Source organism: Leguminivora glycinivorella, chromosome 11, assembly GCF_023078275.1.
Source record: "Leguminivora glycinivorella isolate SPB_JAAS2020 chromosome 11, LegGlyc_1.1, whole genome shotgun sequence".
In the NCBI taxonomy this organism is placed as follows: Eukaryota; Metazoa; Arthropoda; class Insecta; order Lepidoptera; family Tortricidae; genus Leguminivora; species Leguminivora glycinivorella.
The window spans coordinates 15,666,572-15,687,180 of record NC_062981.1 but is presented as its reverse complement, the minus strand read 5'-3'; the positions used below and the strand labels follow the sequence as shown (position 1 = coordinate 15,687,180).

The following is a 20,609-nucleotide window of genomic DNA, read 5'->3' as shown; positions in this document are numbered from 1 at the left end:
TGTTTGTCACCTGGATTATGATGAATTACGTTCTTTGTGTTCCAGTAGCTCTGCCCTTGATGCTATCTATTTGAAGGACGGTTTTTTTTCGACGTAGGTACCTACGTCTTTGCGTTGTGTGGTTGCTAGTTCTCACTTTTTGTTAACAATGCAATTTGTAAAACTTATGAACATGTCAGGAATTTTGTGAGTTCCAGGACTTCTTAGTCATGGAACTCTTAAAGCGATAGGTAGGTACTATATTATATGTATAGGATTTTTTTACAATTGGAAGGATCCATTATTTGAAACGTGAAACATGAATTTTTAGTGGTTCTGACCAATGAACATTGCTTTTTCGCTGCGGCGAGGTGGGCTAGTCATGGCGTTAGCCCCATGACTAAAGACGCTGGTTTGAATCATATTAATCATATACCTATGACATCTACACATTGCCACCTCCTAGACTTGATATCTTATAGAAATGGTGTTATTTTTGTTCCAGAAATATGTGGAGTCATCCCTTGGCTGGGCAGGCGAGCGTGGCGAGGACTCCAGCTACGACTCGGAGTGCGAGGATGAGAGCGGCCACCGCGCCGCTTCTCGCACGCCGTCGGACACTCTCGCGGCAGAGTTCGCGGAGTACGTCACGCTCGGCCCGCCGCCCCCACAGCCTAACCAGGTGAGTTACCGTGTGGAGTAATCTTGGACATGTGAAGATGAGACTCGATTCTCTCATGAGTCGATTCTCGCGAGGATGAGAGCGGGCACCCGCGCCGCGTCTCGCGCGCCATCGGACACGCTTGCGAAGTACGTCACGCTGGGCCCGGCGCCCCCGGCAGCCTAACCAGGTGAGTTACCATGTGGAATCATCTTGGACATGTGAGATGAAGAGCTACGTGGAGTGCGAGAATGAGAGCGGCCACCGCACCTTGCCTCGAAACCCGCCTCCGCAGACTAACCAGGAGGTTTGCGTTCACGTGCGCGAGTCCATGACATCAAGTGCGCGACTTCAAATATGGACTCGCGGGTGACAAATTGTGCTGGACCGCCTAGTGACTAGTGAGTTTGTTTGTACAGTAGACCAGAATCAGCTAGATCATATTGATTCATTAAATATGCAAATCACAACGTCAACTCCATGACACCCGATCGGATCGGATAATGTAAAAACGCACTAAGAGTAATTCTTTTCATTTGCTTGCTGTTCCTAAGTTCATTGAATATGGAGTTGAACGTAATACAAGATTTAATTGCCAGTGGATTGCGTTATACCGGTCTCGATCTCGATCGCCCACTACAGGAAGCAATAAATAAATTAGCGATACGAAGCATTCCGATTGCAAATTGAGAAATCGTGATTAGGCCCGCTCTGCTCTGACATAAGTGCGAGTATTGAATTGACGTTCCGCACTTCATTCAAAAAAATTATTTAGGTACTTGCTTAAATAGGCAGTAGGCACCATAAACGCAAGCAAGAGTAGTATAATTAAGAATACGATATATGTAGATAAATAGAATACTCTTTAGTGATACACATCAGTAAAACATACAGCTTGGAGAAGCAATTGATTGTAAATAAAGTCAGACTGCAGGCAGTTTTATCGGTTATTTTAGATGTGTTCCCTGTATGATTTGAATTTGCACCATTGCACCCTGTAACCTGTAACTGCGAGATTTATACCAGATGAGGCATTTACAGGATCAGTTATATCTAAATTAGGTAATTACTTTAGATTTAATTACTTTTTTCATCAGCTTTATTATCAGATCAGTGTTATTTTATTATCATAAAATAACAGGAAATGCCTAGCGTCTGATATGAGTAGCTTATAATAGGCTTCTTGCTTTATCTATTTTTATAATACGATTTATAAGAATTATAAGATAATAAGTATAGATAGATTTTGGTTATTTTAGTTTGCATTGGGCCTAATTATGCAACACGTGATACGAAAGTGTGCATCGTGGTTCGCACGTGCCGCTGCGCTGTAACGGTTGTAATTAAACAAATTAATCAGTTGTTGCTTAGATGGCAACTACATCACCTGTGTTTCCTATTCCTACGCATTAGTCACATTACCTGGGTACGCAGGCGAGTATGATCTCAAATATTATACCATTTATTACAATTTACAATCTTACAAAAGCAGGTTTATAGCACCGAGCTTCTTTCTGTGCGGTGACAACACCGCACAGAAAGAAGCTCAAAAGAATATCGGCCGGCTAACAATAGCCGAAACATTTTACCCTGATTCTAACGCACAACGCAATGAACCGACGTAGGAACTTGCAGAATAGTAAGTGGAAGGATTCGCTTGCCCTTATCCTATTAATTTGGCAGCACGGCATTTTTTTTTTATTGTTATAAATGAGCTTACTCTTGGCCACAGACTAGCCAAAGGCAAAGACGTGGCCTACGATGGAGTGAGTTCGCCCAGAAGATGCCTGTTTACCGTTGATTTGAAGGTTGCCGCGGTTGCCGGGTTATATGAGCTCGGAAATAAAGCCGCCGGCAAGGAATTCCACTTGGCAGTGCGCATAAGAAAAGAAGAAGCAAAGCGCTTCGTGCGAATTCCCGGAATATCTACCAAGAAAGGATGGAAACCGGCCGTGCGTCTAAGAGTCCAATGGTAGAATGGGGCACTCCTCGAGGTGCAACCTGTAAAACACCGATAGACTGGCGACTTTCCGCCGATGGGCCAAAGACTGTAGCTTAGACGTTAGCTTCCATTTTCATGTCTTCATCTTCCATACTTCTCTCCATTTACTGGAACTAGGAAGGACATATTAAGTCCTATTATCTTCCTTCATTGCGTCATTTAGTTTGGAGTTGGCCTAGTGGCGTTACTTATTAGATTACATTGCAACATCACGTAGCATTGCATTGTTTTATTTCATCACACTCGCTCGTAACGTGTCACGATGCGGGCATGGCCTACATTATTAATTAAAATTGTAAAAACTCTTGTCTTTTTGAGGTATAGGTACGGTTACTATGATAATACGTTTCCCTAAGTTGCGTGTAAACTTCCAATTCAAGATTTCCAATATCTCCGTGTGATGTAAGACTGTCAGATTGGTTGACGAATAGGTTCTTAAGTATGGAACCTGTTGGTCAAGCCAGAATCACAATCGTTCACGCTCCGTGGCGAACTAAACGGGATTGACTCTATCGCATCATAACGAAAGAGTGGTATGAACATGAAGTGATAACTCAGATAAATACGATACGATTCGTGATCTATTTGCAACCTGCAACCTGTTTTAAGCACCCAGAACAAAGTTTAGTTTTTTTTTTGCTGATATCATTTCATACTTACATGCATTTAGCGAAACGACCTTTTGTACGCAATTTCGAAGTCCAAATTGATAAATCTCTATTTATCTTTTACAGTACATTAAACTACATATTGCAATGGAAATGATTAGGTAGTGAAAATGTTAATAAGAAACTGAGTGATACACCATATCGCCTTAAAAAGTTTAGATAGGCTGTGCCAAAATTAAGGACATTTATTTTTACCTTCTTAACCCTTAAATGCATGACCTTGACCTAGTTATACTTCCGTGACCTTGACAATGATTCATTCAAATTAGAATTTTGACATGCTGTCAATGTGTCAAAAATGCATGATGCATATACACGGTGTTTCCGGTATCACTCAAAACCTCAGACACCCCAACTGATTTTTATTTTTTTTAACTCATCTAGAGTATTCATCTTTTAATCTGATCGTTACTTTTTTTTTTATTGAATTTTTAATTTTCTGTACAGCTCTACTTGACTTTTAGCTCTACACTCAATAAAGTAATTGCTAACTACCATCATAAACCATAACACTATTTATTTGTGTACGTTACTGCAACGACATAAGGTTTACCAATAGACAGCTAAGATGTCACTGTAAAACACTTTAAAGCTTTGTCACAGTAAACTTCAAATTGGACAGGTAATCGCAGTAAGCAAATAAACTCAATATTCAAAATGACAAGGTTGTAATTAGGTACGAGTTCAATTTGTTATGACTTATGATAAACATTAAGATTAAACTGACAAACAACGTCAAACTAGTAGCGGAAAAAAAATCGTCCAAGTAACCAGCCAGTATTAATACCCCTAAATACTGAAAAAAGGTAAACAACCTCTTAGCAATGCGATATACACAATGTTGTATTACGAGTACAATAGAATGGGCACGTAAAAAATAATTAATAATACTAATTTAAATAAAAATATTACCCCCATCAAGATATAGCTCAATCGATTCTACTCTCGATTCTGAACAAACTGTTTTCAGGTTTTTAGTGTTAAGTGAAACACGGTGTATACATTACTATGCATTTAAGGATTAACTTTTGGGTGAGACAAAATAAACAAATATACCTAATAGTCTGTCAAGTAACTCAAGTATCTAATTTCCGCTAGTAGAAAAAAAAGATCACTCACCAGATTTCTACACATTTTCGGTAACAAAAAGGATAATTTCATACAGCACTCAGGCGAGAAATGTTCCTTTCCATATAAAATTATATCGCTATTTCTACTGACAAAGTTTTTAAACCGGCTATAATTTGTGTCATCGTTCTTACCCTTGTCCTAACCATTTATATTTGTCTCCAGGCTAAGATCGAGTTCGCCGTAAAGCTGGGGTACTCAGAACGCCTTGCGCGCACGGCACTCCAGCGGCTCGGGCCCGACCCGCCGCGGAACGAGCTGCTGGCGGAGCTCATCAAGCTCGCCTCCAAACAGCCGCCGCGCCCGCTGTCGCCGTCGCCGCCCGCGGAGCCCGACCCGCCGATAGACCGCAGCCCGCTGCGGCATATTGTTATTGATGGCAGCAATGTTGCTATGAGGTAAGAAACAGTCATAACCTATTTCTGTTTACTGGTACCTACTGTTGATTTGAGGAATTTGGAAAGAAAGCGCGAATCTTGTTAAACACATGCGATAAAGTAGATAAATTGTTGAATTTTAAAACCACAGTCTTAATTACATGTCACCTATTGTTACTGATGTTTGTGTTTGTTCTCAGCCATGGCAACAAGGAGGTGTTCTCGTGCCGCGGCATCGAGATCTGCGTGGACTGGTTCCGAGCGCGCGGCCACCGGGACATCACCGTGTTCGTGCCCAAGTGGAGGAAAGAGGCGTCCAGACCGGACAACCCGGTCGCCGACCGGGACTCCCTCGAGAGACTCGAGAGGGACCGCGTGCTCGTGTACACGCCTAGCAGGCAGGTCGGCGGCAAACGTCTCATCTGCTACGACGACCGTTACGTCCTCAAACTGGCCTTAGACACCGACGGCATCGTAGTCTCCAACGACAACTACAGAGACCTCGTGGCAGAAAACCCCGGCTATAGAAAAATCGTCGAAGAACGGCTACTCATGTACTCGTTCGTGAACGACCGCTTCATGCCCCCCGACGATCCCCTCGGTAGATCCGGCCCGACACTAGACGCGTACCTCCGTTGCCCGCCAGCGCGGATAGACCCGGCCCTCACGCCTCCGGCCTGCCCGTACGGCAGGAAGTGCACGTACGGCAACAAATGCAAGTTCCATCACCCGGAACGCGCCGGGCGGCCTCATAAATCCGTCGCCGAGAAATTATCAGAGCGTGCCGCGCGAGCGCTCAAAGCTCGCGATCTTCACACGCTCAGTTTGCCGCCCGGCGGGCGTCCGGCTGAAATCAAACGGCCGTTAGCGAGAGCGCACTCCGCCGCACCCAGAATATCTGACGCGGCACTCGCGACACACTTTGATCGAGCCCAGATGCTTCCGGGGCCTTCCCAGCCGGACACCAATCCCCATCGTAAGCTCGCGCGCCAGTTGACTCTGAATCCCGCCTGCGACCCGAGACTGCACCCGGCGGCGGCACGAGTGGCATCCGCTCCCGTAGGCGCGGCAGCAGCTCTCAATCCGGGGCCGATGGTCTCCCCTTGCTCTTCTGAAGGAGCCTTACAACACTGGGAAGCCAGAAGACGCATGCACTTCCACCTGGCGGGCATCTTCCCCGAAGCTCAAGTGGCGGAAGCTATGGCGACGTACCCGGAGGAGACGGACCCGCAGACCATGTGCGCGATCATCCTCGCGCGCTACAGGCCCAGCGAGTCGCGGGTGCCGCCACATTGACGCACACCGGTTTGAATTAATCGATTTCGAAACGAAATCGTATCTACATTCGAACTCGTTGGATGAATTATGCACGCTCGACATTCGTTCGCTCGGACATACGTTCTAGTTGGACCGAGAATGTTATGTGGACGCGGAATCTTGGTGCGACAAGCACGTGCCAATATCGGTTATACTACGTCGGTAGCATTTATACACTTTTTACATTCTCTGATATCGTTTTGGTCGTGTCCTTCTAAGAAGGTTGCGGCATTATTTAAATAGTTTAATTGTAAGTGTAGATCCTAAGGATGTACAAATTCATAATCTGTAAGGTCCTCCAGTAAACGGCGTTATGGATTATGCAATAATGACTAACATCGAAGCGCGCCTTGTCATCACATCACTAATAATATAACACTCATCACTTCTGACAAATTGTTAATATTCCAGTGAACTGTATCACATTGGAACTTGTTGATTGCAAGAATATTGTCTTTTTATATGTAATCGCAAAAGTTAAACTAGGGTGCCTAGATAGCACAGACCAACCCCTATAGACATCTATTACAAGACGACTCGCGGTGGCCAGCCTTCCTAGTATTTGCACTGATATAAGCGCGGGCGCTCGCCGTGCCCGATCAGTATCGACCAAGTAACAGACCCGAAAGCAGCGCGTGTTTTTCGCACAAAAAAATTGGAAAAGGGTATTTTGATGCCTTAAAGATGTCCACCTGTAGTGTGAAATGGTGTGGAAAGGTAACAAGAAGCTCAAATTTAAAAACAGACGGCATTACATTCCACAAATAAGTCATATTTATAATTTATTCAGAGCCGGCATAGGTCAACTTACATTGGCCACTTACGCGTCAGTAGAGGGACAGTCATACTTCTGTCCCTTTTCATCTGGCGCGACTGCCCGCCGTCCTTGAAACGGCCAATCACAGCGCGCTTAACACATTCCCCGCCCGCTCCTCGCACCCCAAACACTGGTGACTCGTATCGCGAACCAAATATACAAGACTGCCACTCTATAGGAGGTTCTCTGTGCTAGATAGACATGAGATTTTATAAATAAATATTGGTACTATGTATCAGTTCAAATCAAGATATTGTAAAATATCAGCTTATTTTTGCAATATGTTTTCCTGGTTGTTGGTAATAGGAAAATATTTTTATATATTTATAGATTAGCAAATAATTTAATTATTTATATATTGGAAATTTCTTAAGTATATTTCTGCCAATAGCACAAGATAGTTAAAGTTTTTCGTTATGTATAGGTATACTTTTTATTTTGAGTTACTAGTGTTTTCAACTTCTCGTCACTACTATTCTTCTATAATCGTAGGTTTAGTAAATTTTGGCCAGACATCAATGTGGACTAATAGTCACTACTTTATAGATAATACTAATAAAATTTAAAACAAATTTGTTATGTTTGATTTTTATTAAATTGAACTTGTTAAACTTCAAATGCAATGCATCTATTGAAGCGTAAGATAAATATATCTATTCACATACAGTACTGTACAGAGGGCTTGAATTATGTACAATTCTTTGTGGAGTACTGTTTAATAAATTAATGTAATTAGTGAGCCAAATTTTATCAACGACCAACTCGCCAACATTAATAACTGTAGATATAGAATGTATGCTAAAGTTGATAAAATTTGATGGTTTTCAAATGGTTATTTAAATAAATAAGTTTTGAAAACTGCTTACTTCATTCCTTGTGGAATGTTCATAAGCATGTCTTTTTTGACATTATAGCAATTACTCTTATTACAAATAAAGTTTCTTTCTCTTATTATTTGGCATTTTCAGTTTTCTTTTCTTCCCCTTATGCGGTCTGTTTGGATTGTTTGTAATTCTTTTTAGCAGCATATTCTTATAAGCATGTTTATCATTCTTTAAATCATTGGTATTTTCCTTATTAGTTTTTCCCGAAAATTCTATGAAATCTTGTCCAATGAATTTCTTCTTAACATCCTTGGTCTCAGTATCCATATCAGATGGAGGCACAAAGACTCTACTTTTCTTAGATGTTCGTTTTAGGAGCTTATTCTCAATATCAGTAATATTAATATCTGTCATTTTGATATCTTGTGTTTCAGTTCTGTCAGTTACTTCTTCATTTTGAATAGGTTTTGTTTGCACTGGAGCATGTATTTTGGCCAATTCTTTAATATTTTTAGAGATTTCTAATAGACAACCCTGTTTGACTCCAAGACACGCAGTTTTGACACCAAAGTTGGTGAGAGACAGTTCCTTTAAGTTTTTGAGGCAGATAACAGGCACTTCAGCTGTTCTGCAGGCTTCTATTATGGGTTGAACAATAGATTTTGGATTAACTTCCGAATCAACTATCACTGCAGAGCAGTCTTTGTTCTGAATTACTTCAGCGCATTCTCTTAATCCAAATAGTAACCCCTCTGGCTTTCTGCAAAGTATTTCATAAAATTCAATAAAAAATAAAATAAATATGATAGCATTAGCAGCTACAGCCATACTTGGCAAGTCAATTTAAAACAGTAGAATTTGCAGGAAGCTGTTACTGCCCTCAAACATACTTAGAACCAGAAGACACTAGTATTCTTAAAAATATAAACAATAAAGAGAAATATTGATTAAAACACTGTTTGACTTACTTAATTGGTGGGGGCTTTGGTCTTTCATTTTTAGGAATATTCTTTAGCTCTGCCCATTTCAATTTCTCAAATTTTGGAATCTCCACTTTATGATTGCTTAAAGATGCCCTTAAATTTATGGTGTCTTCCTCTGGTACAACTGGCCTAAAATCCAAACAATTAAGTAAATTATTCTTTATTTCATTCATAACCCAAACCTAAGTGTTTAAAAAAAGGACGAATCATTTTGAGAAAAGGTAGGCAGTGCCCTTGCGCTTCGCTTGGCTTGTCTTGGTGGCCACTATAGTGCCCCAAATCACTACTACAAGGAATATAACACAATTAAATGCATACCAATGTATAGAATCCGGACGGCATAAAACATTTTTGATCGTCTTTTTCAATTTCCCTTTGCTAAGACCTGTTGTTTTCTTCTTTAAGGTAGCAGCCTCCATTCCGAATAGATAAATTATTTAAGTAACTGATAGAATCCAATCTGAACTATAAACAGTTACTAGTAAAACATAAGAAATCTGAATAAATATTAAATGTAAAGAGAATCACAAATTCAAGTAATTCAACATAAACATTCCCACATGGAATGGAAGTAGGATAGGAGTGTCAGAATGACATCTGTCAATTTTTCGAAGTGAATGGTCCAAACTGAAGTAAATTTAGAACCCGCATTCGATAAAAATAAAACGAAAAAAGTTTTAGGAACAATAACGTTTCACTATTTATAACATATAGTGTAAATAATTAAACAAATCATGTTTATCGTAATATAATTTGAAAATATGCAGTCACAGTGTTTCATAGTATCCTTCATTATGAAATTTCACGTTAGCATTTTCTTGCGCAAGTCGTAAAACTTTTGTTTTCATATCTGCATTTTTGTATGGAGAACTTATAAATCCGGTCAAGCAAATCTTGTCACTAAAGAGGCGCGAATTTCAAACTTTCTATGGGAAGATAAACTAGTGCCAAGACTTGCTTGGCCGTCTGCATGTATTTAGGTATTTCAACATAGGTCCTGTGGAAAGAATTAATCCTCTGCCTCGAAAAATAAAAATCACTTTTTCGTTATCTGGGTCTCCAACTCTACATTAAGAAATTACAGTATTTGTTGGTTCTTAACCTGGCGTATAAAGGTGCGTTTAAACGGCGCGCGATAACGCGAGCCGAGCCTGGCTCGGCTCGTGATCCGGCGCGCCACGCGCCGTTTAAACAGCTACGCTCGGCGCGGCTCGGCTCGGCTCGGCAAAGTTCGCGCGATCCATCAAGCATGGTAGCGCAATAAATTTAATGACACTACACATGATAAATTTAATGGCATATTTGTAAGTGCGATAGCGACGGCCTGATGTTTTATCATTTATGCTTGCCTGCCTGATATTTAGTCTCTTTGAGTTATACTGTGGGCACTGTGGCAACAGCACTTCGCATACTCCGCTCTCCATATGCGCTTTTGCTGAGTCTTGAACTGATGCTGAGGGACTTAGGAGAGATTTACCTACAGTTTCATTAGATTCAGTTGGTATTTCTATATAACTAACTACCTGCAAGTATGTAAGCACAGTAAGCCGCAGAGTCAAGTTACTCCCTCTGCGAACAAATTTATATGCAGGTGGTGTCACTTATATAATGCATGAATGCTAAGGTAGTAGTTTAGCCGACAGTATTTTCTCGTACAATAAGCTAAAATTATAATTTTACTCGGCTACTTCAAAACCAAATGGAACATCAGAAAATCTACACTTATGGATTACATGATAAAGGTTTGAGTAATTCCTAATTAGTTTATCTACTTATTCTTCACCAAACGTTGTCCGTAAAACTCAGGTAAAGCTTAAATACCACACTCAACCGGTCAGCAGGTAAGTACTCCAGGGCAAGATGTCTAAAAATGTCCTTCACATTGTCTCAACTTTATGAGTATCCGATAGACGCATTAGAAACGAGGGTCCACAAACAATAGCTCCGCTAAGAAACTTACTAGGAAGTGGCTGCAAAAAAGGATGCATTTTTTGTCGGCTCTGCAAATCTCATTGTTCGGGGCGGGGGTTGCAGCATAGGGTGCGGTAATGAAACTTTTACCTGCTCATAGAATAGACTAGTCGCATTGTAGGGCTTGAGCGGGAAACATGTCGGTTCCCAAGGCCGATAAGTGGATGAAAGTCGAGTGGAACAGTGGAGGACAGAGTGTGGTGAACGCGAGGTATTTGCTCAAGAGTTTGCTGAATGGTGAGGAGCTGAAGATTGGGACGGTGGTGACTATTGGGAAGCAAGAGAATGGAAATCCGTTGACGGCAACCGTCCTGGCCAGTGCACGTGAGTATTTATAATATCTGTATTTATGAATTAAGATATTGTTGACCATATTCTAGATATTGTTGACCATAGTCGCTACTTTGAAAAAATTTCGTATCTCACGCTGCTTCTCAAAGTTAAAATGCAGTGAATCTATATGCATTCCATACCTTACTACAATTTACTTAGCTAGCTCAAAGAAGTATTAATATAGGTAATTATTTTATAGATAATTTTAGGTGCTACCTAAGCAAATAAGAATATATATATTTTTTTTTTCTACTATTCCACTATACCAAGTAGGTATTAGAAACCATTCAATCAAGGCCCGAGATTTGCCCCATTCCTTGCTAATTTAATTTGTTAACAATTAACTAAGATAATAAGATCAGTATTATTGCGAGTTTAAATTAATTTCGACGCGCAAACCCCACGTGATTTAAATTTGTACCTGAAATAGAATTTGCGCGCTAACCGATCAAAGGAGGACCGCGCAAATGCACAAAGCATAATAGAATAGATGCTTTCTATCCGTATTGTCGCACGAATAATAGAAAGCAGGATTTAGAACGAGGGTCCCGAAACCGTTAGAAATAGAGGTACGAGTAAATATGGTTTGAATTGGAAAACTTGTACCAAATCGTTTTGATTAGAAATCAAAATAATTCTAAATAGAAAAGTTTAATTGGTGAATAAGTATGTTGTGTTATATCTAAGTATCTGCGTAGAAAAACTAGAAGTACCTACATGTACTTAGTTATTTAAGAAAAGGTACCTATTTACTAATTGCTTCTAAAAAAATAAGAGAAAGACTCGTTTAAAGTCATTCACTGCAGTTACTGAAAAAGTATAGTCATATCAGTTATTTTTAAACAAAACAAGCGAATCACGACCTAATTTGCGTAAAATGCGGGCGCCGCGCCATTGATGTGTCGGCGTCAATGGGTGACTGACGAAAAGGATATCAGAGTCTCATGTGCTATTATGAATTAATAGTTCTCCATCTACTTATGGGAAAAACTCGTTGTTTTGAATTGAAACCTAGATAAATAAAGTCTTTTTTTCGCGGTTTTTGCCGTTAGACATAGCTCTGAATACACATTGAGAGTTTATGTATTATATATTGGTTTATGAAAAATATAATGACAGTACTAAGGGCCCATTTACATGGTGCGAGACCTCGCTTGTAGATATCATTTCATTATATTGTATTCAATTCATTTTACATTTGTGTGTCTCCTTTTGTGTACCTGCTTACCTACATGAAAAATTAACTGAATTTAGCCGATTTCAAAACTTTACTGCATGCTCTTCACGCTCCTCCAGTCCTGTTACTTTTTACCCAATAAAATTTTACGATACCAAATGTTTCCATATTATAAAACAAAAACATCATTCTTTCCCATAGTTTTTTTTAAGTATTTTCTGATACCTGCTCAAAGGGCCTAAATGAATGGACCCAACTCGACAATTGAACCTTTTGGGGATATTCCTTACGGATCTATAATTATCTATGACCATTTTCATTTATATAACAAACTACCTACTCGTTTATGGGTAGAATGAAGTAGAATTTGTGGCCTTTTCAATAAAAGACCTTAAAGTGTTAATGTACAAAATTGTCTTTGGCCTAAGAAATGATATGGCCATTTCACCGGTAGAATCAAAATGAGAATTTAGAAATCGAAAATTTCAAATATAAATTCCTTATAGATAATAGCATAGGTACATTAAAATTTCCTATTAGTTATTTAAAAAAATCCATCATACGATCACCCTCCGTTTTAAACTCTTTACTTTAATGTGCTTTAATTGAGGGTAGTACCTATGTACTTATGTCTTGCGCGAATTTCATTAGGTAGTTTTTCATAGATGTGTCAAACAGTTGACATCCGTCGCGGTTACGTACCGTTGTTTATTTAAAAACTAGATTACTGTTCGTCAACATTAGGTATGTAAATTTTATTAGTCGTTCCTAAGGCCGGTCGGTTGCTCCAAATCTCCTGTCACCGAATTTAGCGTTCGCTAATTGTTTTGTATGGAGACTTCTGCTGTGAGACGCTGATGTGTCTGTCTGTGGTTGATAAAACTGGCTCGTGGTATGTTTTCTTTTTTAACTTACCTATCAAAAAGATCTAACGACTTTTCCAAACCAGTGAGAAAGAGTAATAGGGTAGTAAAAGTACTCATTGTAGTTGTGTTTTGTTCGGTTAGATGTATTAACCAGGTCATTGTCGGCATCAGGTGACCGTGAGCTTCTCGAGAACCCGCCAGCAGAAGAGCAACAGGAGAACGCTGGAACGAGCGCCCAGAACGAGGAGCAGGGCGATTTTTCTCCCAGTGCGTCCGACTGGGAACCTGAAGGGGAGTCTAGCTCTGAAGACTCAGAGGAAGAGGTAAGTTGTAATTACAATATTATGATATTTATTTTGAAACTAGGCACACTTTTCTTTCTCTGTCTATTAGTAACACAAGCACCAACCCGCGTCACCGGCATACAGTCGCCATCGGATATAATATGAGCGACTAGAGTGCGCAAAAATATCGGAACACGTCTTATCACCTTGACATAGATCCGATATAGACACTACTAATTTTTGGGCCCTGTCTGTAGTTCTATAACGTGTTCACATTTGTTATTTTATAAAACTCCTTCTCGTATGTACGAAATTATGCAATGAAAAAAAATCTTATAAAAAAAAATAACTTAATTTTTCATACAAAAATTGGACCAATTTTTTTGTACCACATCGATGGCAAACATAGCATAGGTAAATCAATTTTTTTTGCACGGGTAATCGCATGATCCCAATCATTGTCAAAACATCGTGCATTGCATAAAAGAAACCTACTATTTTCGAAATCTAATACTTTTTTACTTCATTTTCAGGTGCAAGATAAGAAAATCAAATTGGAGCGTCCAGCACGTCAGTATTCCAACAAGACTGGCAGGAAAGTCCTCACGCCAACCCACAGACCCAAAGCGGTCATCCCTAACGGAATGCAGCAACTCGCCATACAAAACTCCATGAAAAGCAGAAAATCTCACGACATGAGACAGAATCCGGCACAAAAATACGGGCTGGTTGATAAAGAATCCGTACCAGAACTTATAACTAGCATGGAATCTATGTTTCAAGACTTATTTACAATATTAAGTAAGATGAAATCTGACTTTAACTTAACCAATATTACAAAACAGAGTGCTTTAGAAGTTGGACCAGCGATTTCTCATGATAATTGTGAATATGTTAAGAATGAGACGAATTATAATGATACGCAAGGGGATGAGAGGATGGATAGCGAATATTCGGATAGGTCGGATGATAACGTGTTGATTACTAATAGATATGACACAGTTGACAAGAAGCATGCGAAATCTGCGAAGAACGAATGGGTAAGCAATCATTATTTTTATTTTTCGTACCTCTTCATGGTTAACAAGCGAACAGTTACGTGGACAGGACAATGTGCCAATTGATAACGCTCCGTAGCAAATGAAACGCAACGGTCTCAGTCGCATTAATACTTACGGAAGAGCGATGAAAAGAGATAATTACAATTAATAGTTATTTGTTATACAAGGGGGAAAAGTTGTATTTTAACGCCGAGTGTGGAATTGAAAAACGAGCAAGTGAAAGGATTCTATAGTTCTGATTCTGTAGAATCCTGAACTTGCGAGTTTTTTAACACACGAGAAGTAAAATACATTTGCACCCGATTGTAACACAAAACTTTTCCCCTCACTATAGCGAGGAAACTACAACGCAAAAAATGCGTTTATCACTGCTTCCAGGTAGTTCCACAGGCGGTAAATCATCTTCATTACTAGATTCACCTACTTTTATCAACTTTAAAGCAGTTAATTTGACTTTATTCAAGGTCAAATTACTTTACCCACTAGTGGATAAAATACGTTTTTACCCTCTGCTATTAAAGGACAAAACACGAGTTTCCGAGCTAGTGAGGGGAAAATATTGTTAATCGATGTAATCTCGACAGGGGGATGAAACGGTACCACATCATTGATATGACATCATTAATTTTCTCTAAGTGGGAAATAAAATTGACTTGAAATATGATTGCGACTGTGAATTTACACTATAATCTGTGACTTAATGTTATTATTTCCTCATTTTAGGTGCCAATTGGAAGTGGAACAACGCTGATACACAGAGATAAATACAGAAAAGTGAATTGGAAGTCGTATACTGTCGCGACCCGGACGTTATTGTTGGCAGCATTCTCGAAAAGGTATTTTACCAACATTAGTCTACGCTCTACGATTGTTAATATAATTAATATCACATACACAATTTTCTAACCGAGCCAGAAGGGCGCCAAATTCGAACATCAAATCCAAGGGGCGCACAATTCGTATTTTTTTAACATCATAAAAAAAAACTCTTAAATATTTTTTTATTTTATTTTCAGGATACTGGCAACACATTCTCTGACGGGGAAGAAATCGCCGGCGTTCACGAACAAACCGGCAAAAATGTGCCTCGACCCCAAAATAGTCTCCGACATCGTCATAGAAATTACAGACAAATTTAAAGTCAAGGATAATTTAGTCAGGTACAAAATAAAACAATTTATTTTCCATCTACTTTCTAGATTTGTTTGGAATTACTCTTTTTGTAATGTGGATAAAACTAACCCTCATCTCGTCTGATGCACTCCGTTTTGAATTGTTGCGAACTTATTCTCGCACTATTAAGTAGGGGAATAATCATCCACATATTACGTCACACCAAATTTCAGGTTTTTGGACAATCCCTTTAACAGGCACATTTAGTATGAACGTAATTATGGATGACATATCGTTACTTTGCATCGCTTCGGCGAAAATTATTGACATTCGTATTTATATTATGACTTTATATTATGATTCTGACTTTATATTATCAAGAAAAGGATGGTAGGGCCGTGACGCCCGTGACGCTTTTTCGCTCGACTTGGCGGGGGTACCGCCGTGCGGCACGGTGCCTTCAGATAAAGGACCTAATGTGACATTGACTGACGGCCATATAAATCATCTGATAATGAGAAGAGATATTTTATATTTCGACTTACTTCAAATCTGTTAGAATTGAAAATTGGCACGAGTGCAACGAATTTTTATTCACGGATTAATTCTATTTCAGGAGCATTATAACGACAAAATGCGCGGACGAATGTAAAATGTATAAAATGCAGAAGAATAAGCACAATGCGGCAGATAAAAAGAAGAGCAAGAAGGAGAATATACCGCCGGCGGCGAATAATACAGCTTAGGATTTTTATTTTTAATTTAATTGTTAAACTTGAGGTTACGCACATTTAGACATGCCCGATTTTTCTTACCATTAAATACCGGGTGTCGCTAAAACCATAGATAAAATATAAGATCATTCCATCCCATACATTAAAATGAGAATGCCTAAGAACGCGCATACACTACACCACACATAATAGATGGCGCCACAAAAAAAATGCCTTGTTGCCATCGATTATTTGTAGAGGGCGTTAAGGGACATTTTCGAGCCATAAATCTATGTCAAAAGTGACAATTAACGCCATCTACAAGTATAATCGAAAGCTACAAGACATTTTTTTGTGGCGCCATCTATGTGTGGTGTAGTGTATGCGCGTATTGGCATTTTCTTCTTTACGTTTTATAAATTAAAAGCCTCAAAAACCATGACATTTCCATTAAAGTCAAATTCGCTTAATGTGATAGCACTGATAGCTAACGAGATGTCCTATCAGCCCTCTTCGTTAACGTTGGTTTTAGGGACACCACTTAAAGATATCCTCAAACCCCAAATCCAAACATCTTTTATCTTAAGAAGCAATGACGCCAAATGTTTTAGTAGGCAATGTTAGATAATAAATAAGATACCTAAGCCTTAAATTGATCAGAGTTTTGGTACCTTGGGCGCGAAGGGGTTATGATTCAATTTGCAACTTTGCATAGGAAAGACTTCATGGCAAGTACTTCGTCTAATGAAATGTAGGTATACTAGGCTACCACGAGAGTCGATAATGGAATTTTATTCATAAATCGAAAATTAGTGTCTTCTCCGTGTCACCGAGGAGTAAATCTTTACATTGTTTTAGTTCCCAAGAGAAACGAAAATACTTATTGGACCTAAAATATCCATTTTCGAATTTTGCAGTAGACTCAGGTCTTATAAAGTTTACATAGGCTATTTGTCTCATATAGCCAACTCAGTAGGCCTAGCACATGATTGCCGCGAGAGTATACCGCCGCGAGATAGATGACAGGTTTTTGTCTAATTGTATGACATAAGGACGGGTAGTCTATCTTGCGACGAGATACTCTCGCGGCAATCATGTGCTAGCCCTGCAGAACCACAATCAATAGGTACGAACATGTTACTTCGCCAATGAAGATCATTTGAAGTTTAGACATTTGTATAGTTATGTTATTGTAACTTTTTGCCACAACTATTCGCACACTGCTATCTCGCGATTTAACATGGTGAGCCTTTCAAACTAAACCAAGGCTTTCACGATTTTATTCAAATGCCGAATAAATCTTTGTTTAATTTTTAGTAGCAAGTTGATCTGACAATCAATCTTATTCATTCATTACAAATATTTTATAATGCCGTGATTTGATATAACAATTGATGGTTAAAAAAAACTGTATTGCATTTCAACTGTTTATTTTATTAATAGGCAATTAGGCATACCCAACGTGTGGGCATATTTTACTTTACATCATTTAAAAATCTTACTTTACATTATTTCAATTTTATTTAAGGTTTTGTGGTTCCCACAAATAAATTTATTTAAAATTGCAGCTGGATTTTTATTTTTATTATATCATTTTCAATTTTATTACTATTTCTGTCGAGTTGCTATCGATCGACGATGAATACTAGCATACAATTTAAAAAGCCGTTGTCCATTCGAATTGAGATTCCATATAAAATGTAACATGGTCATCAAAAGCGCCAGTTACAGCTTCACAAAAAATAATAGAACCGTAAGTTTTTTTTAAATCATGGCAACACTTTTTTTCATACAGAATTGTCAAAATAGTCGCCATATGCAAAGCTGCTTCCATAGACTGTGGCGCCCCTATTATTTTCTACTCTTTTTTGGCTTCGTTTAATTGGTACTTGAGGTACAGCTCAACTACCAATTAAACGAAGGTACCATCGCCAAGAGCGGCATCTAGTATATATGCCCTAACTTCCTTGCTGGAAAATACCTAACGGCGACAGCACTAGATCGATATTAGTGCTCGCTATGATAGCCCTCATCAGCATCATATCATCAGGCGTGAACCGCCAGCCGCTGAGTTGTCCCAAGCTCTGTAGTTTCGGACAGCATTCCATAAGCAGTTCCACGGTGTCCCGGGTTAGGCGGGGCGCGTTCGGGAACCAAATGCCTTCAAGATGCTCGAATTTGTAACGGCGGAGCATTCTGGAAAATTTAAATATTATTTTTATATATTTTTTCGTGATAAACTATCTACTTAACATATTTTGTTCTAACAAATGCGATGCCATTGGGAATTTATTTATTTAGCCTGAATATATAGGAACGAGAAAAAACTAAAATCTAAATCATATTATTTTGTTTAGGTCCTTGTGGCGTCGTTATAGCACTATTAGTCTTATTCAATTTGTAAGCAAAGTAGGTACCTATGATGTTCTCTGAACAGAGTTTTACAAAAACTTTACTTTTTCTTTAAAATTTGGGAGTAATTCTGTCTACTCACAATAAAAATTCATAACGACCGACCTTCAATCATCATTAGCCCTAAGTATAGAGTTGTGAATCTGTCACTGTCAGATTATCATCAAAAAATCATATGTTTCTTTGACACCTACGTGACCTACGTCGGTAAAATGAGCAGTGATAATTTATATTACAGAAGTCTTCCCTCTGGCTCTCGTAAGTCACTGTCACCGGACAGCAAACTTTCCCAGGTCATTGATTAAAAAAATAGACACACGACGGTACTGCGAACAACGATTTGTCTCGCGTCGTAATTTCATGTTATTCGTCCCTTGGTTCTGCGTAGGCAAAATCGGATCGTAAATAACTTCATCGTATAGTCCCAAGCGATTCTCAGGATAAAGACAACAATCGTATCTCTATTTATATCTACAACGAAATGCATTATACTCACCGCGACATATCGTTGTCATCCAGCTTAATTTCGTCTGCTATTATAATCTTCTTCAGCTTCGGGCTTCCACACATTAAATATTTGAGGCAAGAAGACGATAAATTTCCTTGAACTATTTCTATATGCTCTAGTTTTGTAAATGGAATTTCTTCTTCGTGCGTCGCGGTTTGTATTTGATAGAACTCCAAACTCTCCAAGTTTCTGCACGTTTCTGCTATCCTAGTGAAGTTGAATGATCCTAATGAACCAGACAACATAAGAGTAACGATTTTATATCCGATTTTGTCGAGTAGCTGATGCAGCTCATGGCACTGGAATTTGTTAAGTTTAATTTTATTAATATCTTTAAACTCTTTGATCGAGGCAAGAACGCCTGAATCGGGCTCTTCTAGGTAAATTGTTTCTAAATTCGGACATAAAGCTACTATCGCTTTCATGGTCCTCATATTCGTTTGAGCGTCGTGGATGTATTGTAACTTTGTTTTGAAATCGGGCGGGCAGTCGTTGTTGTAGATGTAGTAAAGAGATTTCCCGACGAATGAGTAACTGCCAAGGTTTGTAAGGTTAGGTAACCGTCGTATCAACAACGCAACGTCTGTGTGGTCGATGTTTTCTTCGCCGTACATTCCTATGTTGACCACGGTTAGGCTTCGAGTTAGCTCCGGATTTCCAGACAACATGGCGTCTATACCGATTTCTGTGATGTCCGTTTCTCCGGATACATCTAAGAGTTTTAGCTGTTTGTTGTGTTCGCCGATGAATTTGAGCACTTCGTCGTTAGCGATGTAAGGGATATGAAGAACTGTGAGGTTCGTAAGATTCTTGATTAGATGATACATGAGCGTCAGGTGATCTTCTTTAACCCACACTCCTTTTAGATTAAGGGTTGTTAGATGATGTCCTTGTTCAACAATCAGTTCAAGGACTTTCCTGTAGTATGGACACGGGAACATACCTGTGGCAAGAGTCTTCACATTTTCTTTAAGTAGCAATCTCATTGTGAAGTATCTGATAGATGGGTCGAGGTATTCGGAGCTTAATATTAAGTTCATGAGATCTTGAAATATGTCGCTAGTGGCCCCCATCTGCTCGTAATACGACGAGACCATCGCGAAGAGCATGTCGACATCTTCGTCTGCGGTGACTCTGGAGAGAGTGTGGATGAGTTGTCTCGCTACTAGAGACAGTGTGACTTCTTGGAGAGGAGGCACTGGGCACTTTGGGGACATTTTCACAGCACTTTTATCACTTTTGTACTATCTCTTGAGCATGACAGAGTTCCGCGTGCGCGCCGGGGCGGGCGAGAAGTGATCCTCGTAAGCTATTTAGCGCATGCGCGCTGGCACGGCGCCAGCGCACCGTTTATAATACAAACACACACGAACGCGCATATTTATAGAAACTTTTATGAGTGAATGTGTTTACAA

General features: G+C 39.3%; 4 protein-coding genes across 6 annotated transcripts in view; 2 read left to right on the top strand and 2 right to left on the bottom strand.

Moving 5' to 3' along the window:
- The window catches only part of LOC125230993 (probable ribonuclease ZC3H12B), a 33,062-nt gene extending 26,436 nt beyond the window's left edge, over positions 1–6,626 (top strand). For both annotated transcript variants that reach the window (XM_048136314.1, XM_048136315.1), the window contains exons 2-4: positions 485–661; positions 4,604–4,836; positions 5,016–6,626. In XM_048136314.1, the coding sequence (XP_047992271.1) occupies positions 485–661; positions 4,604–4,836; positions 5,016–6,111 (1,506 nt within the window). In that variant the 3' untranslated portion in view covers positions 6,112–6,626. The remainder of the gene's footprint in view (positions 1–484; positions 662–4,603; positions 4,837–5,015) is intronic.
- A 518-nt stretch (positions 6,627–7,144) lies between these two features.
- LOC125230994 lies at positions 7,145–9,307 on the bottom strand. Its single transcript, XM_048136316.1, has 3 exons — positions 9,075–9,307; positions 8,742–8,885; positions 7,145–8,533 (listed from the first exon to the last, which is right to left on the bottom strand). The coding sequence occupies exons 1-3, from the start codon at positions 9,173–9,175 to the stop codon at positions 7,876–7,878; spliced, it is 903 nt and encodes a 300-aa protein (XP_047992273.1). The 5' UTR covers positions 9,176–9,307; the 3' UTR covers positions 7,145–7,875.
- Positions 9,308–12,015: 2,708 nt separating this feature from the next.
- On the top strand, positions 12,016–16,550 carry LOC125231130 (protein insensitive-like). 2 transcript variants are annotated; one of them, XM_048136488.1, is made up of 6 exons: positions 12,016–12,755; positions 13,275–13,426; positions 13,921–14,427; positions 15,172–15,284; positions 15,465–15,608; positions 16,178–16,550. In XM_048136488.1, the coding sequence occupies exons 3-6, from the start codon at positions 14,032–14,034 to the stop codon at positions 16,305–16,307; spliced, it is 783 nt and encodes a 260-aa protein (XP_047992445.1). In that variant the 5' UTR covers positions 12,016–12,755; positions 13,275–13,426; positions 13,921–14,031; the 3' UTR covers positions 16,308–16,550. The 2 variants fall into 2 exon arrangements, with proteins under 2 accessions (XP_047992445.1, XP_047992444.1); XM_048136487.1 differs by lacking the exon at positions 12,016–12,755 and adding an exon at positions 12,801–13,129.
- Positions 16,551–17,687: 1,137 nt separating this feature from the next.
- On the bottom strand, positions 17,688–20,532 carry LOC125231129. The gene is made up of 2 exons (XM_048136486.1): positions 19,183–20,532; positions 17,688–18,470 (listed from the first exon to the last, which is right to left on the bottom strand). Exons 1-2 carry the CDS (start codon positions 20,409–20,411, stop codon positions 18,233–18,235), a joined length of 1,467 nt encoding a protein of 488 aa, XP_047992443.1. The 5' UTR covers positions 20,412–20,532; the 3' UTR covers positions 17,688–18,232.
- Between the last annotated feature and the right edge of the window lie 77 nt (positions 20,533–20,609).